Here is a 19,464-nt window from a genome sequence, read left to right on the forward strand (position 1 = left end):
AAGCCTGCAGGGGAGGGCAGTTAGGGGTGACCAAGATGGCAGAGGAGGGAAGTTGGGGGCGACCCGGCCTGCAGGGAAGGGCAGTTGGGAGGGACCCAGGCCTGCAGGGGAGAGCAGTTGGGGGGGACCCGGGCCTGCAGGGGAGGGCAGTTAGGGGCAACCAGGCTGGCAGGGGAGCAGTTAGATATCAATCAGGCTGGCATGGGAGTGGTTAGGGGGTGATCAGGCTGGCAGGCAGAAGCGGTTAGTGGCAATCAGGAAGGCAGGCAGGTGAGCAGTTGGGAGCCAGCAGTCCTAGATTGTGAGAGGGATATCCGACTGCCCTAAACGGGCAGTCGGACATACCTCGAGGGGTCTCAGATTGGAGAGGGTGCAGGCTGGACTGAGGGACACCCACCCCCGTGCATGAATTTCGTGCACCGGGCCTCTAGTATTCTATAAATGTCAATTATCCATCTGACCCAGTGTGTCCTTTAGAGTCTCTGTTTCCTTGTTAAGTTTTTGTCTGGAAGATCTATCCAGTGAGGTCAGCAGGGTGTTAAAGTCCCCTACTATGACTGTATTGTTGTCTATTTCTCCATTAAAGTCCTCTAGAGGTTTTTTAAATATATTTAGGTGGTCCTATATTGGGTGCATATATGTTTACCAGGGTTATATCCTCTTGTTGGATTGATCCCTTTAGTATTATGTAGTGACCTTTGTTGTCTCTTGTGATGGCCTTCATTTTAAAGTCTATTTTGTCAGATATGAGTATTGCCACTCCAGCTTTTTTCCTTTTCCATTTGCATAAAAAATTTTTTCCATCCCTTCACGCTCATCCTGTGTGTGTCTTTTGTTTTGAGGTAAGTCTCTTATAGACAGCATATAGTTGGATCATGTTTTTGTATCCATTCAGCTACTCTATGTCTTTTGATGGGAGCATGTAATCTATTTACATTTAAGGTTATTATTGCTAAGTACTTATTTATTGCCATTATATTTCTGTAACACAAGATGGCTGCCTCCCTTGTGTGTGCCGCCATCTTTGTGGCAGAGTGACAGTCAATTTGCTAGGTTTCTCTCTCTGTTTCTTCTTCTCATTATAGCAATCCCTTTAGCATTTCTTGTAATGCTGGCTTGGTGGTGATGAATGCCTTTAGCCTTTTTTTTTTTTTTTTTTTTTTTGGTCTGGAAAGCTCTTTATTTGACTATTTTGAATGATAGCCTTGATGGGTATAGTAATCTTGGTCTCAGATCCTTGCTTTCCATTACCTTGAGTACTTCATGCCATTCCCTTCTGGCCTGTAGAGTTTCTGATGAGAAATCAGGTGTCAGCCTTATGGGAACTCCTTTGTAGGTAACAGTTTTCTTTTCTCTTGCAGCCTTAAGATTCTCTCTTTGTCTTTAATTTTTGGCATTTTAATTATGATGTGTCCGAGTGTGGGCCTGTTTGGGTTCTTCTTGCTTGGGGTTCTCTGTGCCTCCTGAACTTGTGTGACTTTTTCCTTTACCAGGTTAGGGAAGTTTTCTACCATTATTTCTTCAAACACGTTCTCTATGCCTTTCTCCCTTTCTGCCTCTTCTGGCACACCTGCTATTCTAATACTGTTAAATTTCATGTTGTCCCACAGCTCCCTTAAGCTGTCCTCCTGTGTGTGTTTTTTTATTATTGTTTTTTTCTTTTTGGTTCTCTAGTTGAGTGATATTTCCAACTTTGTCTTCTAATTCACTGATTCGATCCTCAGTTTCCCCTAATCTGCTGTGTATTCCTTCCAATGTGTTCTTTATTTGTGTTATGTCATTCTTTATCTCAGACTTATTTTTTATAATTACTATATCTTTTTTCATGCTGTGGAGCATCTTTACCATTGTTACTTTGAACTCTGTTTCAGATAAATTTCTTATCTCTGCTTCATTTCTCTCTTCTTCTGGAGAATTCTCTAGTTCTTTCATTTGGGGGTTGTTTCTTTGTTTCCTCATTTTGGTTGTCTTTTTGGGTTTGTGACTATGTATTAGGTTGATCCTCTACACCTCTCAATCTCTAGTGCAGGACAGTGTTAAAGGCAAAGCCTGTAGAGACCACCTCTGCCTACAGACTGATAGGAGTCCAATTTGAATTGCCCCCCAGGTAGTCGTCCTCAGGTGTGGTGAGAGGTTTTTTTTCAGCAGGGTGGGGCAGCCCTAGTTGGTTTGGCTCAGTGGATAGAGTATTGGCCTGCAGACTGAAGGGTCCCAGGTTCGATTCCAGTCAAGGGCACATGCCTGGGTTGAGGGCTCGATCCCCAGTAGGGGGTATGCAGGAAGTAGCCAATCAATGATTCCCTCTCATCATTGATGTTTTTATTGATTTCTCCCTCTCCCTTCCTCTCTGAAATATATACACACATACACACACAGACACACACACACACACACACACATATATATATATACACTAGTGGCCTGGTGCATGAAATTCGTGCACATTAAAAGGGGATTAGAGGAAATATTTTAATATTGCTATTTGCCCTTTCTCTATAATAGAAGTGTCAGAGATGAAAGAAAATTAGTAAAATGTGTATGAAAATCTTACTCCTGTCAGAGTCTGGGGTGCACCACGGGAACCATAGTCAAGTCCCCGCCCACCCACGTGCGCCTCAAAATCGCGCGAGACCCAGACCCGGCTGCCCCCCCCCCCCCCCCCGCCATTGGGCTAGATCCGGACTTGGCCAGTCCCACCCTTTTTAAGCCCCGCTGGGTTGGGGGGCACAGTCTCAGGTCCCCTGACCCAGCGCCAGAGCAGGGGGCGTGGCCTTAGGTCTCCCAGCCTGGTCCGGGGCAGGGGACATGCCTTGAGGTCGCCCGTCAAGCCCCGCCAGGTGGGGGGCATGGCCTGAGTTCCCCCATCAAGCCCTGCCAGGTGGGGGGTATGGCCTCAGGTCCCTTGTCAAGCCCCACCGGGGCGGGGGCAGCACAGCCTCAGGTCCCTGCTGATTGCTCATTAAGGCTCGTTATGGGAACTCAGCCTCCGTTGTGGGTGCAGCCATCTTGTGTTATGGAAACCCCGCCTCCCTTGTGGCGCCGCCATCTTTGTGGCGGAGTGATGGTCAATTTGCATATTCCCTCTTTATTCTATAGGATTAAAAAAAACAAAGGGTGGGGTGGTTGCTTCTGCCAGGAGGCTAATTGTTCCTTTTAATCTCAGGTCAAGGTGTTTTCCAATAGAGTGTGTCGACTGTCTCCCCCCAGGCAAGACAGATGTCTATGTGGGAAAGATGTCCTCTGCTGTGGGAGGGAATGACTCAGCCCAGGAAACTTGGGTGTCTGCCTTCTGAGCTCTATCCCCCGAGTCCCCAGTCCTAAGTTCTGCTCTCACAGCTCCAGTCCACTTCACCCTCCCTCTGCCTGAGCACAAGGTGGGTGGCTCCACAGAGAATTTTGTGCATTGGCCCTTTAAGAGGGTGCCTGAACTTTCAGCTGTCACTCCCTGCAGACAGCACCCCAAAAGCTGCTTTTCATAGCTAGATGTTATGTGGGTATCCTCCTCAGTTTGGTGCTCTCTGCTGGGGGGCCCGTCTTGGGGATTAGATCCCAGAGTTGTCAGTGGCACCCCCCGCTCCCCCACAGCTGAGATATCTCTCAGGGACTTCAGTTGCCCTTTTGTGCCTTCGCCCCTCCTACCAGTCTCTATGCGGTCTCCACTTTCTGTCCTGGGGTATCACAATTCCCTCCTGCGAGTTTTCCATTGATTATTCAGGAAGTTTTTCTGTATTTTAGTTGTAATTCCAACTTGTTCCTGGGAGCATGACCATGTAGCATCCACTTACTCTGCCGCCCTCAGATGACTTTGTAACAAAGAAAATTTTAAGGTGCGTAAGACATAGTTCTACTACAAGGGCTTAAACGTCCAGTCAGATGAAAAGATATGTAAGGAAATTAATGCCATGTGGGTTGAGAAGTATAGTAGAAATGTGGACAAAAGAAAAACAGGAAGGAAAGATATGATCTGTTGGGGAAGGAGGTTCACAAGGGAGACACTTGAGTTTTTCTGACAAACTATAAATAGCTCAGTATGGCTATAGAATGACTGTGGGATACAGCCAAGAATAAAGTTGGAATAGGCAATTATGAAACCTTGTTTATCATGCTAAATCTGAACTTTAACTGTAAGCCCAAAGGATCTCAAGCAGGGAGTGAATAATATAACTTGATTATTAGAACATTTACTTTGGATAGTTGCACAGTCAGGACTTAAGGCAGCAAGATGGATACCACATAGTACTTGCTCTGGTCTAAGCACTCAGCTAAGTGCTCAGTAAATGGTAGTAGCAGTGGTAGTAGTCATTGTTATTAATATACTAGAGTCCGGTGCACAAAATTCGTGCACTGGGGGAGGAGGGGAAGTATCCCTCAGCCCAGCCTGTACCCTCTCCAATCTGGGACATCCCTCTCACAATCCAGGACTGCTGGCTCCCAACCGCTTACCTGCCTGCCTGCCTGATTGCCCCTAACTGCTTCTGCCTGCCAGCCTGATCACCCCCTAACCACTCCCCTGCCAGCCTGATCGATGCCTAACTGCTCCCCTGCTGGCCCAGTTGCCCCCAACTGCCCTCCCCTGCTGGCCCGGTCACCCCCAACTGCCCTCACCTGCTGGCCTGGTCGCCCCCAACTGCCCTCCCCTGCTAGCCCGGTCGCCCCTAACTGCCCTCCCATGCTGGCCTGGTCGCCCCTAATTGCCCTCCCCTGCAGGCCTGGTCCCCCCCCCCCCAACTGCTCTCCCTCCCCTGCAGGCCCGGTCGCCCCCAACTGCCATCCCCTGCTGGCCTGGTTGCCCCTAACTGCCCTCCCCTGACAGCCATCTTGTGACAACATGGGGGTGGCCATCTTGTGCGAGGGCATGACGGTCAATTTGAATATTAACTCTTTATTATATAGGATGTAACCTTTGTCCCAGGAATCCCTTTCCTACCTGCATTGGAATTCCAAAGCCCTCAACAAGATTTTTGTGAATTCTTAGAAGGTTTATAATTTTATAATCCTCTGGCTTTAAACTCCTATGATTACTGGAATAATTCCATTTACAGATTTATAGTAAGAAGCATGCTAATTCTCTGATGCATCGTCCCAGACATGAAACTCAGAGGGTCCCTAACTCAGATTTGGGAGAGTCAGGGAATGTTCCCAAGAGAAAGTAAAGTCTAAGCTAAGAACTCAAGGATGAATGGAAGTTGTTTAGGCAAGTAGAGGTGAAGAGGGAGAGAAGTGCTCCTGGCAGATGGAACAGGAGAGAAAGAAACAAAAGACCTGTTCACTTCATCCGAATTGAGGAGATTTGGAGTGTTTTAAAAGTAAGGAAGCAGCACCATAAGAATTATCTTTTAGAAAGTTTATCCTGATGGCAAGATTGGTGTCCTGGTAAGGGCCCCAGCCATGGAGATAGAAATGGTTAGTTTGAGAGATAGTTAAATATTATTTCCTTAAACTGAAAGGTCAATATTTTATTAAATTGAGGTTAACATTTTGGGCAAGAATACTTCAGAAGTGATGTTGTATATGTTATGTTGCATTATAACAGTAACAATGTAAAATTAGCCCATTATTTGTGAGGCAAGTTTGATGCCTGGTTAAGGTGGTAACTTCTGAAGATTCATTTTAAAAGTAAGTTTTGTCTGTATATTATTAGCCAGTAGTCTATAGGGTGATATTTTGGGACTGTGCAAATATCCTTTTCCCTTTTGCCTAATAGTTTTAGTATTTTATATTCTTATTCTTTCCACTTTCCTGCCCCAAATAACCATTTGTCCTTTGTTTTTTTTTTAAATTTTATTTTATTGAATTCTAAAGAGAGAGGAAGTGTGTGTGTGTGTGTGTGTGTGAGAGAGAGAGAGAGAGAGAGAGAGAGAGAGAGAGAGAGAGAGACTTGGATTTGTTGTTCCACCCATTTATGCATTCATTGGTTGTTTCTTGTATGCGCCCTGACCCAGGATTGAATCCAAAACCTTGGTGTATGGGGATGCTCTAACCAACTGAGCTACCAGGCTAGGGCGCATTTTTTTCTTGTTTATCCTTCTAGTAGTTAAGCAGATATAGTCAATCTTCATTATTTGTGCATTCTATATTTTTGAATTAATCTATTTACTAAAATTTACTTGTAATACCCAAATCAATACTGGGATCTTTCATAATCATTTGTGAACAGTTGCAAAGCATTGAAAATTTGTTGCCCATCACACATGTTCCCAGGTAAATTTGAACAAGGTGACATTTTTCTTTTTTGTTTCATTTCTTATACTATTTTTAAAAAGTTACTTTTTTTGAGATACACTTAGTGCCACATATTACACATTTTGTGATTTCTCTTGGTGATTTTGTTGTTTAAATGGCTTCCAAGCATAGTGCTGACGTGGTGTGTAGTATTCCAAGGCACAGGAAGACTGTGATGTGACTTAGGGAGAAAATACAAGTGTTAGATAAGGTTCTTTCAGGTACAAGTACAAATTCTAATGCTGGGGGCCTTAGTTCAATGTTTATGGTTCAATAATATACTGTATATTAGGTGTTTTTATACAGAAATACATGGAAAACAAGCTTATGTATTGATCATTAATGAAAATGTGAGGAGAGGCTCATAGGAGCCTAGGGAAAATGAGCATTCATTAAGTCAATGTTGGTGACCACTCTGTAGAAGAAAATTACCTCAAATCATGAGAATTGACTGTTTATCTATTTTTATTTCAGACATAAAAATTCAAATTTTCTTTGCAGTTTTTTGTCTTTATATTTCACTGAAAATGTACAGAAAACTGTTCAAAATCACTTTTCTCTGTGATGTTATATTACCAGTTTAATATACAGTTAGGTATATTGGTTTGGTTATGCTTTCAATGTTGTTTACTTTTTTTCTTTTACATTTTTTGAATATGTAAAACATCATGGTTGATAGTTAAAACTCTCACTACAAAGAAAGTTCTCACTGTGATATTTATCCCTTTCTGCCCTTTATGGTTAATCATATTTTTAGGGTCTAGTTTTAGTGTCAGAGGTTTTTTAAAATGTAAATACAAATATATGTACACACACACACACACACACACACACACATTTCCCCTCCTTTACCATACTTTGCTTGTGTGTGTGTGTTTTTTAAGTTAACCATATACCCCAGAGGTTACTGTACATCAGTACTTCAAAATTGTCCTTATCCTAATATATAAAAAACCTGGGTCATAACGACCAGTAACGACTGGAGGCTGACCAGCTGAAGTCAGTGCTGGCCCCGTCCCTAAGCAAGCAGTTAGGGACAATCAGGCAGGCAGGCAGAGGGGTTAGGGGTGATCAGGTAGGCAGGCAGAGTGGTTAGGGGTGATCAGGTAGGCAGGCAGAGTGGTTAGGGGTGATCAGGTAGGTAGGCAGAGTGGTTAGGGGTGATCAGGTAGGTAGGCAAGCAGTTAGGGGTGATCAAGTAGGCAGACAGCCCCTCAGCAAAGAAAGAGGGAGGCCCAGGTCAGCCAAGCCATTGCACCCCAGCCTGTCGCCTGCAGAGGGAGGCCACTGGTGGCAGGGGAGTGGGGGGCAGCGCTACACAGATGGCAAGCAGTGGCAGCGGCAGGGGTGAGGCCAGCTGCCTGCAGCCCTGGGAAGGAAAGAGCCTATAGGCCCTGATCTCAGGCCGGGCCAAGGATTGTGAGAGGGTGCAGGCCAGGCTGAGGGATCCCCCCACCCTCCCATGCACGAATTTTCGTGCACCGGGCCTCTAGTATGTTATAAGGCTGCGTGCATTCCACGGTTTTATTCAACTCACTGGAGCAAGCCTTTTGAAATGTGGCAAACTTGCTGGAATCAGATTGAGTTTAAATCCTGGCTCCACTTTCTGAACCTTACATGTTGAGTTAGCCATCTACCAACTTTGTGTTTGTTTTCTCAGCTATAAAATGAGGCTGTTGAAAAAGTGGCATCCAGCTCATTAAAGTTTATGAACATACAGCAATTAATACATTTATAGCACCTACGACAGTGTATGGCGCATAGGAAACGCTCAACTTTTAAATAAAAAGTGGGCTGGCGGGAATAAATGATGGTGATTTTTAGCTATTTCGAGTGAATGTCAGGGAAAACCAAGTGGCGACTTCGAGTACTTCCAGGGCCTGTGTAAAGTACAAAGCACGAGTTACACAGGGACCCTCGGTGCGGGCTGAGCCCGGCCGGAGTCCTGGAAGGTCAAGGGCAGCGTAGAGAGCGGCTCAAGGACGGACTTGGGAGGAGCACATTCCCAACCGGACACAGGGCAGGCACTCCCGTCCTTGGCCGGGGACCGAAAGGAGCTCCAGTCCTCTCCTCCTCCAGCCCACAGCGTCTGGGCCTGCAGCGCCGGCCGGGAGGCGGCGCAGTGCAGGGGTCCGCACGGCTCTCGGGCCAGCTGCGGCGGAGGCGGAGCGCACCCGGGAGGGGGCGGGGCCTTGGAGGGGCGGGGCGGGGCCGCGGCCGTGGCGCCAAAACGCGAACATGGCGCCGGAGCGGCTGCGGAGCCGGGCCCTCTCCGCCTTCAAGCTGCGCGGCTTGCTGCTCCGAGGGTGAGTGGGCCGCGCAGTCTGGCGGGGCGGGAGGGGAGCGCCAGGTCAAACCACGGCGCGGGGCGTCCGGACTCTCCGGCCCCGGGAGGGGCTTCGCCTTAAATGACAGAGAAGCTTACAAAGTCCTCAGAAGCGGCCGAGCCCCCGCTCGGAGGTCAGCGCCGGCCCGCGGACTGGACGGAGGGATTTCCCGGTCCGGTTCCGGTCCGGGCTCCACCGCGGTTGCAGGCTCATCCCTGGTTGGTGGGGGCGTTGGGAGGCAGCCAATCCATGTGCCTCTCTCACCTGATCGACCTCTCTCTCCCTCCCCACCCCCTCCCTCCGCTCAATAAAAATCAGTGGGAAGCAGTGTCCCTGGGTGAGGGTTAACAACCACAAAGAGTCCTAAGAAACAAAGTGCTATGGGCACGGTGGTCAGGCTGCGACACCTTCCTAGGTCTCTGGGATGGGCGCAGAGTCGGAGCGGGGTTCGAGGGTCCCTCCTGCCGGTGCCGGTGCCGGTGCCGGAGCCGGAGAAGCGGCGATCTGAGCCGTAGCAGCGGCTTATTATCACGGTGACTTTGTCACTCACCAGTGTCCCCCCCCCCCCCCCCAAGTCTTTGCCTCTGCAAAATGGCCCTCCTGGCAGCGCGCTGGAGGTTGTCACTGAGACAGCAGTGGGAGACCTGGGAAAGCTCAGCACGTCAGTAGCTGTCAACCGATACTGCAGAAACTGTGGGCCCAGCCAGCCTCCCGGTTTGGACCATAGACAGTTCCTGAAGACTGGAAAAGTGGGTAGGTTTGAAGCATGTTCCTAGGTCTCCTGGGTCTTTCTCTTTTCCTCTCCTTTCTCTTTCCTTCCTTCCTTGATTTCCTTTAGAACTTCTCGATAGGTTTCCTGGCTATATTAGTGTTTTCTAGGACCTACAGAACGAAGCTTCCCAAGATTTTTCTTATTAAATCTGCTTTAAAAAGAAAGAGAGAGAGAGAGAGAGAGAGAGAACACAGTGTTTACGCATTTTAATACCTGCCAGATGGGATATACATTTCTGTACCAGGTTTTCATTACAACTTGTATGTAGAGTTTTTTGTTTGTTTTTGTAAGGATACGTTTTATGGAACTTTAAACTTTGCCTTTGGCTTAGTGGTGAACAAGGGCAAGAATGGATATGCTCTGAGAGAAAATAATAATTGTTTTCCATTGATTCCTAGCATTTTAAAAATATGATCAATTTTTCTTTCTTTTCACTTAGAATTTGAATATTAAGCTATCATTCAGTCAGTCAGTCAGTCAGAAATACACTGAAATCTATTAGCTGCAAAACACTGCTGGGGCAAGGGAGCTGAAGAGAGTAAGACACTATGGTGCTTGGGGGCAGATGGTATATTATTTATTGCTGCATAACAAACTATCCCAAAACTTAGAAGCTTAAAACAGCACACAGATTTCCTCACATTTCCCTTGGGTCACAGTAATGTAAGCAGGCTTAGCTGGGGCCTCAGCTTCAGGTCTCTCACAAGGCTATGGTCAAGTTGGGACCATCTCAAATGTCAACTGGGTAGGATTCGCTTCCATGCTCATTCAGTGCTTGGCAATATTCAGTCCCTCCAGGATGGCTGGGTTGGGAGCCTCAGTCCTTGCTGGGTGTTAGTTGGAGGACACCCTCAGTTCCTCGTCATTTGGGCCTCCCCAACATGGCAGCTTGCTTCATCAAACCCAGCAAGAGAGTCTGCTCTCAAGATGGAAACCACAATTTTTTGTAACCTAATTATGTGACATCTTGTCACTTATAAAATTTTACTTTTAAAATTACAATACAGTAAAATATCCTATCACTTTTGCTATATTCTTAGAGGAAAGTCACTAAGTTCAGCCTACAGTTAAGGGGAGGAGATTGCACATGGATGTGAATACCAGGAAGCATGGATTGTTAGGGGGTCATCTTTGAAGTCTGTCTACCATGAATATTAAATAATTCACAATTCTTTAACATCAATTGTGAAAAGTATTCAAGGAAAGATGTGTTAAGATAGCGTATAATCAGGTGTATAAATGGCTCTAGAGTCAAGGAAGGGCTTTATTGAAGAATTGGTTTGAGTGAGTGTTAAAGGATGAACAGGACTTGACTAGGTGAATAAATGAGTGGGAGGAAATGACCATCTTAAGACAGTGGGGCAGGAGAAGATGAGAAAAATCAGAGCCGCTGGATGAGCCTAATGAGATGTGGCAGGGCCAGATCCTGTACAGTTTTATGGGCTTTGGTCTGTCCTAAGAGCTGTCCCAAGATGTGTGTGATTTTAGGGACTCACCATCAGCTATTTATGGGCCACCGTCAGTGTGCTTAGCACTCTGCCAAAGGACGATACAGTTTAAATTCTCAAGGAGTATCATCTATAATAAATATGGAACACCCACACATGAAACAATCAATAAGCAATCCAAGATACAGAACAATTAGTGTGACCAGTAAAACAATAGTATTGACATAAAGTACAAAGTCGTGTGCTACAAATACAGACTGGCATGTAATTAGCTAATTGTTGAAGTGCAAAGTGTTCATTCTGAGCACTATTGGTACTTAAATCAGAGATTCGTGTAATTTTTTTAAAATTTCAGCTTTATTGAGTTTCGTTGTTGTTGTTGGAGAGATTCATGTAATTTAATATGAATGTCGCTTAAGTAAGGCTGTTGTGCTCAGAACACCGAAGCAGATGAAGTCCTGCCTTGAGAGTGTGGTAAGAAATTGTACAAGGCTAATGTAATGTATCAAATCTCAGGTGAATATAAGTGAGCTTTTTAAAAATACATATTTTTATTGATTTCAGAAAGGAGGGGAGAGGGAGAGAGAGATAGAAACATCAATGATGAGAGAATCATTGATCATTTGCCTCCTACATACCCGCTACTGGGGATCCAGCCCGCAATCCGGGCATGTGCCCTGACCAGAAATCGAGCCTCGACCTCCTAGTTCATAGGTCGATGCTCAACCACTGAGCCATACTGCTGGGCCTAGTGAGCCTTTTAACAATTTCAGAAGGAAGGGGAGATTGCAGCAGGTAGTGCTGGTCTAGGAAGGCTTCTATTTTTTTTTAATATGTTTTTTTTTTTTTTTTATTGATTTTAGAGAGAGAGGAAGGGAGAATGGTAGAGAGATAGAGACATCAATGAGAGAGGAACATCATCAACTGGCTGCCTCCTGCACACCCCATACTGGGGATCAAGCCTGCAACACCCTGACCAGGAATTGAACCGGCAACCTCTTGTTCCTGGGTCAACACTTAACTGCTGAGCAGCACTGGCTGGGCTAGGAAGGCTTCTTATTTTTTTAAAAAATATATATGTTTTATTGATATTTTATAGAGAGGAAGGGAAAGGGATAAAGTTAGAAACATCGATCAGCTGCCTCCTGCACACTACCTACTGGGGATGTGCCCACAACCAAGGTACATGCCCTTTGACTGGAATCGAACCTGGGACCCTTCAGTCCGCAGGCCGATGCTCTATCCACTGAGCCAAACCAGTTAGGGATAGGAAGACTTCTTAAAAGAAGGATATGATTTGGGGCTTTAAGAACGGTTATGTTGGGACTCTTTCCTCCTCCCCACATGGGAGTCTGTACTTGTTCTTCAATACATTTTCACCTTTGCTATATTTATTTATTTATTTTTTATTTATTTATTTATTTTTTAAAATGAATCTTTATTGTTCAGATTACAATTGTTTCTCCTTTTTCCCCACATCTCTCCCCACCACCCAGTTCCTACCCCCCCTCTTCCCTTACCACCCCCCCCCCGCTGTCCTTATCCATAGGTGTATGATTTTTGTCCAGTCTCTTCCCATACTCCCCACACCGACACCCCTTTCCCCCTGAGAATTATCAATCCACTCCCATTCTATGCCTGATTCTATTAAGTTCACCAGTTTATTCTGTTCCTCAGATTTTTAATTCACTTGACTTTTAGATTCACTTGTTGATAGATATGTATTTGTTGTTCATAATTTTTATCTTTCTTCTTCTTTTTCCTCTTTTTAAAGAATACCTTTCAGCATTTCATATAATGCTGGTTTGGTGGTGATGAACTCCTTTAGCTTTTTCTTATCTGTGAAGCTCTTTATCTGCCCTTCAATTCTGAATGATAACTTTGCTGGGTAGAGTAGTCTTGGTTGTAGGTTCCTGCTATTCATCACTTTGAATATTTCTTGCCACTCCCGTCTGGCCTGCATGGTTTCTGTTGAGAAATTAGCTGATAATCGTATGGGAGCTCCCTTGTAGGTAACTAACTGTTTTTCTCTTGCTGCTTGTAAGATTCTCTCTTTGTCTTTTGCTCTTGGCATTTTAATTATGATGTGTCTTGGTGTGGTCCTCTTTGGATTCCTTTTGTTTGGGGTTCTGTGCGCTTCCTGGACTTGTAAATATATTTCTTTCATCAGGTGGGGGAAGTTTTCGTTAATTATTTCTTCAAATAGGTTTTCAGCATCTTGCTCTCTCTCTTCTTCTGGTACCCCCATAATTCTGATGTTGGTTCACTTGAAGTTGTCCCAGAGGCTTCTTACACTATCTTCAACTTTCTGAATTCTCTTCTCTTCATGCTTCTCTGGAGGAGTGTCCTTGGCCTCTTTGTATTCCAAATCTTTGAGTTGATTCTTGCAATCCTCTAGTCTGCTTTTGGGTCTCTGTATAATATTTTTTATCTCAGTCAGTGTATGTTTAATTTCTAGTTGGTCCTCATTGAATTTATCGGCCTTTTCCATGAAATTCTTGAAAAACCTTATAACCGTGGTTTTGAACTCTATGTCCAGTCGCTTGTTCTCCTCCAATTCTTTGGTTTGTGTTCTGTTTCCTCGCCTTCTCATATTCTCTGCTTCCCTGAGTTGGTAGGGTAGCTTTGTGTACTAGGTGTCCTATTGGTTCAACGGGTCAGCCTCCCAGTTACCTGAGGTGGACACTCTTGGTTTACCCTTGTGTACTGTGTGTCCCCCAGCAGGAGCTACAGCAAGGGCTAGTTTTCTCCTCCTTTGCTTGGGTGGTTTTGGAGCAGTCTGACTGGAGCTGCAGTTAATTTGGTTGAGCTGTCCCAGAATAGGCTATTTATATGCAAAAGCCTCTGTGTGGAGCCTGGGTGGGTTTGTAGGATGTGCGGGGCGGGGCCTCAGGGCTGGGCGGGGTCTCAGGGCGTCACTAGGCTAGGGCGTGGCCAACGGCGATGGCTGCCGTCAGCCGTCTCTGCCTTTCCACATTTCCAAGTCCCTGCGCCCCGCGCTCCAGTGCAGTAAACAATGATTGCTGGGCGCACCTCTGCCAAAAAGTCACTCTCACTTTCTGACCCGATGGCCGAGAGTCCAGCTTCTCCCCGTAGGTGCCTGGGTCCCCCGAGTGTCCCCAGAAACTGGATTTCAGAGTGATCGGGAGCTTGTCTCCCTGCGGGTTGAAGAAAAGCCGCGCACCCAGCCGCCCACCGCCGCCGGCCCGATTCGCGTGCCTCCGTACCTCAGCTTTTCAGCGATTGTGCTCCTTTCTCTTCTCAGCTGTAAATCTTCCACTCAGCCAGCTTTCCCGTGGTTCTGGGTGGTAGACGTTTTTGTCTTTTAGTTGTATTTTTGAAATTGTTGTGTGAGGCAGCAGATTAGTTGTTTAACTATGCCGCCATCTTGGTTTCTCCCTCTCCATTCACCTTTGCTATATTTAAAAAAAAAAAAAAAAAAAAGAACGGTTATGTTGACAGGGGATAGAAGGAATAATTTGTTTGGAAAGTGCAGGAAAGGTGGGGTACTCCTGCAGAGAGTGAGTGGATCTTAATTTCAGTGCCATGCTGATGAGTGTTTGCCATTTTGTCATAAAACTTTTAGCCTTAATTACCAATGACTTGCCTCATCTTTTCTTTCCATCTCTTATCAGTGAAGCTATTAAGTACCTCACAGAAGCTCTTCAGTCTATCAGTGAAGTAGAGCTTGAAGATGCACTGGAAAAGATCATTGATGCAGTTGAAAAGCAGCCCTGTAAGTAACATTCTGATAGCTCTTAAATTGTTAATATACTTCTACTTCCTTAACAGACTTAGAGATTTGAGTAGAAGTTGAGGATTCAGTATGATGACCCAGCCTTATGGGACATACCCCTGATAGCACTTCTTCCCAAGGGTAACTTCTAGTTCCTTTGGAACCTCAGTGCATTCCCCAGAGACCCTTTTACAGTTCTTCCCCCTCGTAGAGCTGTCGCCTCCATATTTTTCAATTTAACTTTGATCTGATCCTTTAGGGTCACTTTTGTCTCGCTGCATGCCTATAACTTTGTCTTACTTAAGTACCCCTAAATGATGGGGGTTGGGGGAAAAAGTGAGCCAGGCTAACTCCCTTCTTGCTTCAGCCTTTCTTCGGGGATCTTTCTGTTAAGTACTTAACTTTTTGCCACAAGTATAGGCCTACAAAGGAGAAATGCTCTTCTAAAAAAACAGTTCACTGTTTCTGCAGCACTGAAGGAGAGAAGTGGCTGCAGCTTGCTCTCATATGGTGGATAGATGTCAATTTCTTAATTAAAAAGGAAGACACATGTTCTATGCTATAGGAAAAATTGCTGTGTATCTCATTTTCACTTCTAAAGGTAGATTTTTAAAAAAATCTTATTTTATTTTTTCCATCCCCTCTATGACCTCTTCAACGCTCTCCCCTCTTTCCCTACCCCACTGTTGTCCATGTCCATGAGTTCTCCCTTTATTTTTTCCTTTTTTGCTCAATCCCTCCAACCCCACAGCACCTGACCACTACCACCACCAGAGGTGTCTCTTGCTCTCTATCTATAAGCCAATCTCTATTTTGCTTGGTAGTTCACTTTGTTCATTAAATTCCACATAAGAGTGAAATCATATGGTATATTTCACTTAGCATAATATTCTCCAGGTCCATCCATGCTATTGCAAAGGGTAACTTTTTTTTCCCCTTTTTATAGCAGAGTAGTATTCCATTGTGTAAGTGTACCACAGCTTTTTTAGCCACTCATCTACTTATGGACACTTGGGCTGCTTCCAAATCTTGGCTATTGTAAATAACACTGCAATTCCCAGAAGTAGGATCACTGGGTTATAAGGGCAGTTCCTTTTTTTTTTTCTTCAGGTAACTCCATACTGCTTTCCACAGTGCCTGTACCAATCTGCTTTCCCACCAACAGTGCACAAGGGTTCACTTTTCTCCACACCCTTGCCAACACTTGTTGTTTGTTGATTTATTGATGACTAGAGGCCCGATGCACGAAATTTGTGCAAGAATAGGCCTTCCTTCCCCCGACTGCCAGCACCGGCTTCCCTCTGGCACCCAGGACCCAGGCTTCCCTCACAGCCCCGGCTTTGTCCAGAAGGATGTTCAGAAGGATGTCTGGTTTAATTAGCATATTACGTTTTTATTATTATAGAAAGCATTTCTGACAGTTGTGAGGTGATATTTCATTGTGGTTTTAATTTGCATTTCTCTGATGATTAGTGATTTTGAGCATCTTTTCATGTCTATTGGCCACCTGTATGTCCTCTTTTGAGAAGTGTCTATTCAGGTGTTTTGCCCATTTTTAATGTGAAATATTTGTGTGTGTGTGTGTGTGTGTGTGTGTGTGTGTGTGTGTTTAGTGTTGAGTTTTATAAGTTCTTTATAAATTTTGGACATTAACCCTTTATCAGATGTATCATTGGAAAATATGTTCTCCCATTCATTCAGTGGATTGTCTTTTCATTTTGTTGCTGGTTTCCTTTGCTGTGCAAAAACTCTTTAGTTTGATGTAGTCCCATTTGTTTATTTTTTCTTTTGTTTCCACTGCCCAAGGAGATATATCAGAAAAAAATATTGCTATGAGAAATGTTTGAGATTTTACTGTAAAGGCAGAATTTCAAATATAACATTGGTTTCAAAAATTATTTACAGTTTGAAAATTCAGAAAATAGTTATATTTTAAAAATTGGTATTTGTAAAATTAAGATGGTACATGGTATTTTGCCTGAGAACATACCAAAGTGGTTAAGAACACAGTCTGGAATCAGGCTTCGGTTTGTGTTGCTCTTCTAGCTATGTTGTTGGGCAGGTTGTTCAACCTCTCAAAGTTGCACTTTCCTTATCTGCAAGATATGGGTATATGGACATTAATCTCATAGAATATCTCTCTAATGGAGAATGCTTGTAAAGTACTGAGCATAGTGCCAAACACACATTTACTAAGGGCTTAATAAGTGGTAGCTGTTATTGTTATTACTAGAGGCCCAGTGCATGAAAAGTCCCTTAGCCTGGCCTGCCCTCTCTCACAGTCCAGGAGCCCTCAGGGGCAGGAGGCGACCCGGCAATCAGGGGAAGGCAACGCCCCCATCACACCTCTGCTGCTGCCACTGCCATCAGCACAAGCCTCGGCCGGCCCTGGTTACCTGAGCCTCAGGCGGCCCTGGGCAGCCGCCATCCGAGGCTTGCCTGTGCTTTGGGCCAGCCCTGGGCAGCTGGGGGGCAGAGGGGACTGGGAGACTCCGGAGGCAGGCACCCCGGCGGGGCTGAGGGGACTGGGCACCATCTTGTGGCTGTGGGCGCCACCATCTTTGAGGGTGTGGCAGTCAATTAGCATATTCCCTCCTTATTGGCTGTGGTTGCCACCATCTTAGAGGGCAGGGCAGTCAATTAGCACATTCCCTCCTTATTGGCTGTGGGCGCCGCCATCTTTGCGACGGTGTGAGGGTCAATTAGCATATTCCCTCTTTATTAGATAGGATTGTTACTATCATGGCTACTAAAATATAGCACTTGTGATAAAAAGTTATACTAATGTAAACTTATTAAACCTAGGAGCTTACAATGTTACTAAACAATATTTACAACAGTAAGACACAGGTAAGGTATTTAAGTTATGGCTTTTGTTAATGTTCTGACCTAATATTTTTTTTCCTCCTAAAAAAATGTGTAATGAGAACCTCCACGTTAGTGTCTGCAGATTATTTGTAGGAAAAAAGCTATCTGTGGGAAGAACTAATTTTTAAGCCTGTTTTTAAAACTTGACTTTGAAATTCTTTTTTCAGTGTCATCCAACATGATTGAACGCTCTGTAGTGGAGGCAGCAGTCCAGGAATGCAGTCAGTCGGTAGATGAAACTATGTATGTGGAAAAAATGAACTTTCCCCCCATGTTGGAGGTGTTATTGAATTCTTTTTAAAAATTATTTTCTTGGGGAAATTAATTAGTGGTCAACAATTCTGTAGTGTTTATTTCCTAGTGTTTCCTTTAAAGTGATAGCCTGCATTAAAACCTCATTGTCAAATAACTCATCTTTACTATTTTTCCTAGGATTTGAGGTAATTGTGTTGTTTGTATCATGACTACTTTTACCTCTTATCCAATGTTATATTCTGTAGGTTATGAATGAATTGAATTTAATATTCAAAAGTGTAACTAACTTTTGCTCTCAGGAAAGTACTGAACCTAGAGAAGTTCAAAGACTTAACTTGAGTCATATGGTGAATGGCAAATGAGGTAGAACCTCAGTTTTATGACTTTCCCCATCTCGTGCTATTAGAGCTTAGGAATTTACATGGTAGTCATTTTCCTGGGTTTTATTTCCCCGAGTGGCCCTTTTTCTTTCCTCCTTTTGAATGTGATACTTCTTTGCAAATTCACAAGGTTTAACTGAGAGAAAAACATCTGGGTTTTAACTTTAACAACTTTTTCTATTTGGGGCAATGAGATCATTGAAAGGATTCATTACTCTTATGAGTAGTTTTAATTTCCTATCAGAACAAAGAGCTGCTAAAACAATAGAGAAATCATGGAATTTTAACTTTATCCTTGCAAATTCATTATTTAAGATACTAGAGTACAGTGACGTGCTCTTAAAACCACCAATTAAAATTGTAAATGATTGTTTAGAAGTGTAAGGATGATAATCATAAAATAGGCATTGAAGTTACAGTTATTTCTGTCTAGCTGTTTATATGCTCTAGCCAGCCAAGGTAGAGGTCCAGTGGGGACTGGATGGTAAATAATCTTTGTAACTTCAATGGTCAGAGAGTCATATCATAGCACGAGAGAAGCTCTCCTTTCTGTAGATGGAGAAATGCCATAATGAGTTCAATAACTTGTCAAGATGGATCCACTAGAAAATAGTGGAGCTGTGCTTGCATTCTGGGTTTTCCTCAAGTCCAGGATTCTCTGCTGCTCTGTACTTAGTGCTACCACCACGGTAGCATGAACATTTTTTTACCATTTTCAATTTTGGAGATAAACAGATATAATTTTAGGGAAGATTTTTTTTTTTTGGTTGGAATATTTATGCAATAGTGCTGTGACTTTTTTTTTTAAACCTCTTTCAAACATGTTTATGTTATTAACATAACATAAGTACCTGAAAGTAAATTTTTTTTGTTGATTTTCCTTCTCTAACTGTAAGTCTCAAAAATGTGGCCAGAATTTGAGGGAGTTCTTTTTCTATTTTACATCTTTTTCTAGAATACTTTTGCATAATTTGAAATAAAAATTTAAAATTTTTTAAAAATAAAAAATTATTGAAAATTAATCATATCCTTTAATATTGTAGTTCATATGGGAAGATTTTTTCAGATGTGACTATTTTATACATAAATGTTCTTTTTCAACATGTGACAGTCTTACTAGTAATTAGAAGTTAGCTGGACTAAATTTTTTTCTTTGCTTGAGAATATTGGCAGTGCTTTCTTGTGTTTAGAGAGGAAAATGCACAAGCTAAACCTTTGACTCTGTATTTTTTGACACTACAGTATAAGATATTGTGTATATGACCTGTAAAAAATATATATGAATATAAGATTATAATGCAAGTTTTCATGTTCATCTAGAATACTTATGTTTTAGTAAATCAGGTCTATGTTTTTGTGGGATGTTTTTCAGAGAACATATTTTCAATATCATAGGAGCATTTGATATTCCACGCTTTGTGTACAATTCAGAAAGAAAAAAATTTCTTCCGTAAGT

At 43.7% G+C, this 19,464-nt stretch overlaps 1 protein-coding gene across 6 annotated transcripts in view; it reads left to right on the plus strand.

The window, feature by feature from the left end:
* Positions 1-8,438: 8,438 nt before the first annotated feature.
* The window catches only part of POLE2 (DNA polymerase epsilon 2, accessory subunit), a 36,715-nt gene continuing 25,689 nt past the window's right edge, over positions 8,439-19,464 (plus strand). For 5 of the 6 annotated variants that reach the window (XM_054725352.1, XM_054725357.1, XM_054725362.1 and 2 more), the window contains exons 1-4: positions 8,439-8,528; positions 14,405-14,505; positions 17,541-17,616; positions 19,381-19,458. In XM_054725352.1, the coding sequence (XP_054581327.1) occupies positions 8,461-8,528; positions 14,405-14,505; positions 17,541-17,616; positions 19,381-19,458 (323 nt within the window). In that variant the 5' untranslated portion in view covers positions 8,439-8,460. Of the gene's footprint in view, positions 8,529-9,131; positions 9,303-14,404; positions 14,506-17,540; positions 17,617-19,380; positions 19,459-19,464 lie in introns of those variants that run through there. The other variant, XM_054725366.1, reaches the window with a different exon arrangement.

This window comes from Eptesicus fuscus, chromosome 2, assembly GCF_027574615.1.
Source record: "Eptesicus fuscus isolate TK198812 chromosome 2, DD_ASM_mEF_20220401, whole genome shotgun sequence".
In the NCBI taxonomy this organism is placed as follows: domain Eukaryota; kingdom Metazoa; phylum Chordata; class Mammalia; order Chiroptera; family Vespertilionidae; genus Eptesicus; species Eptesicus fuscus.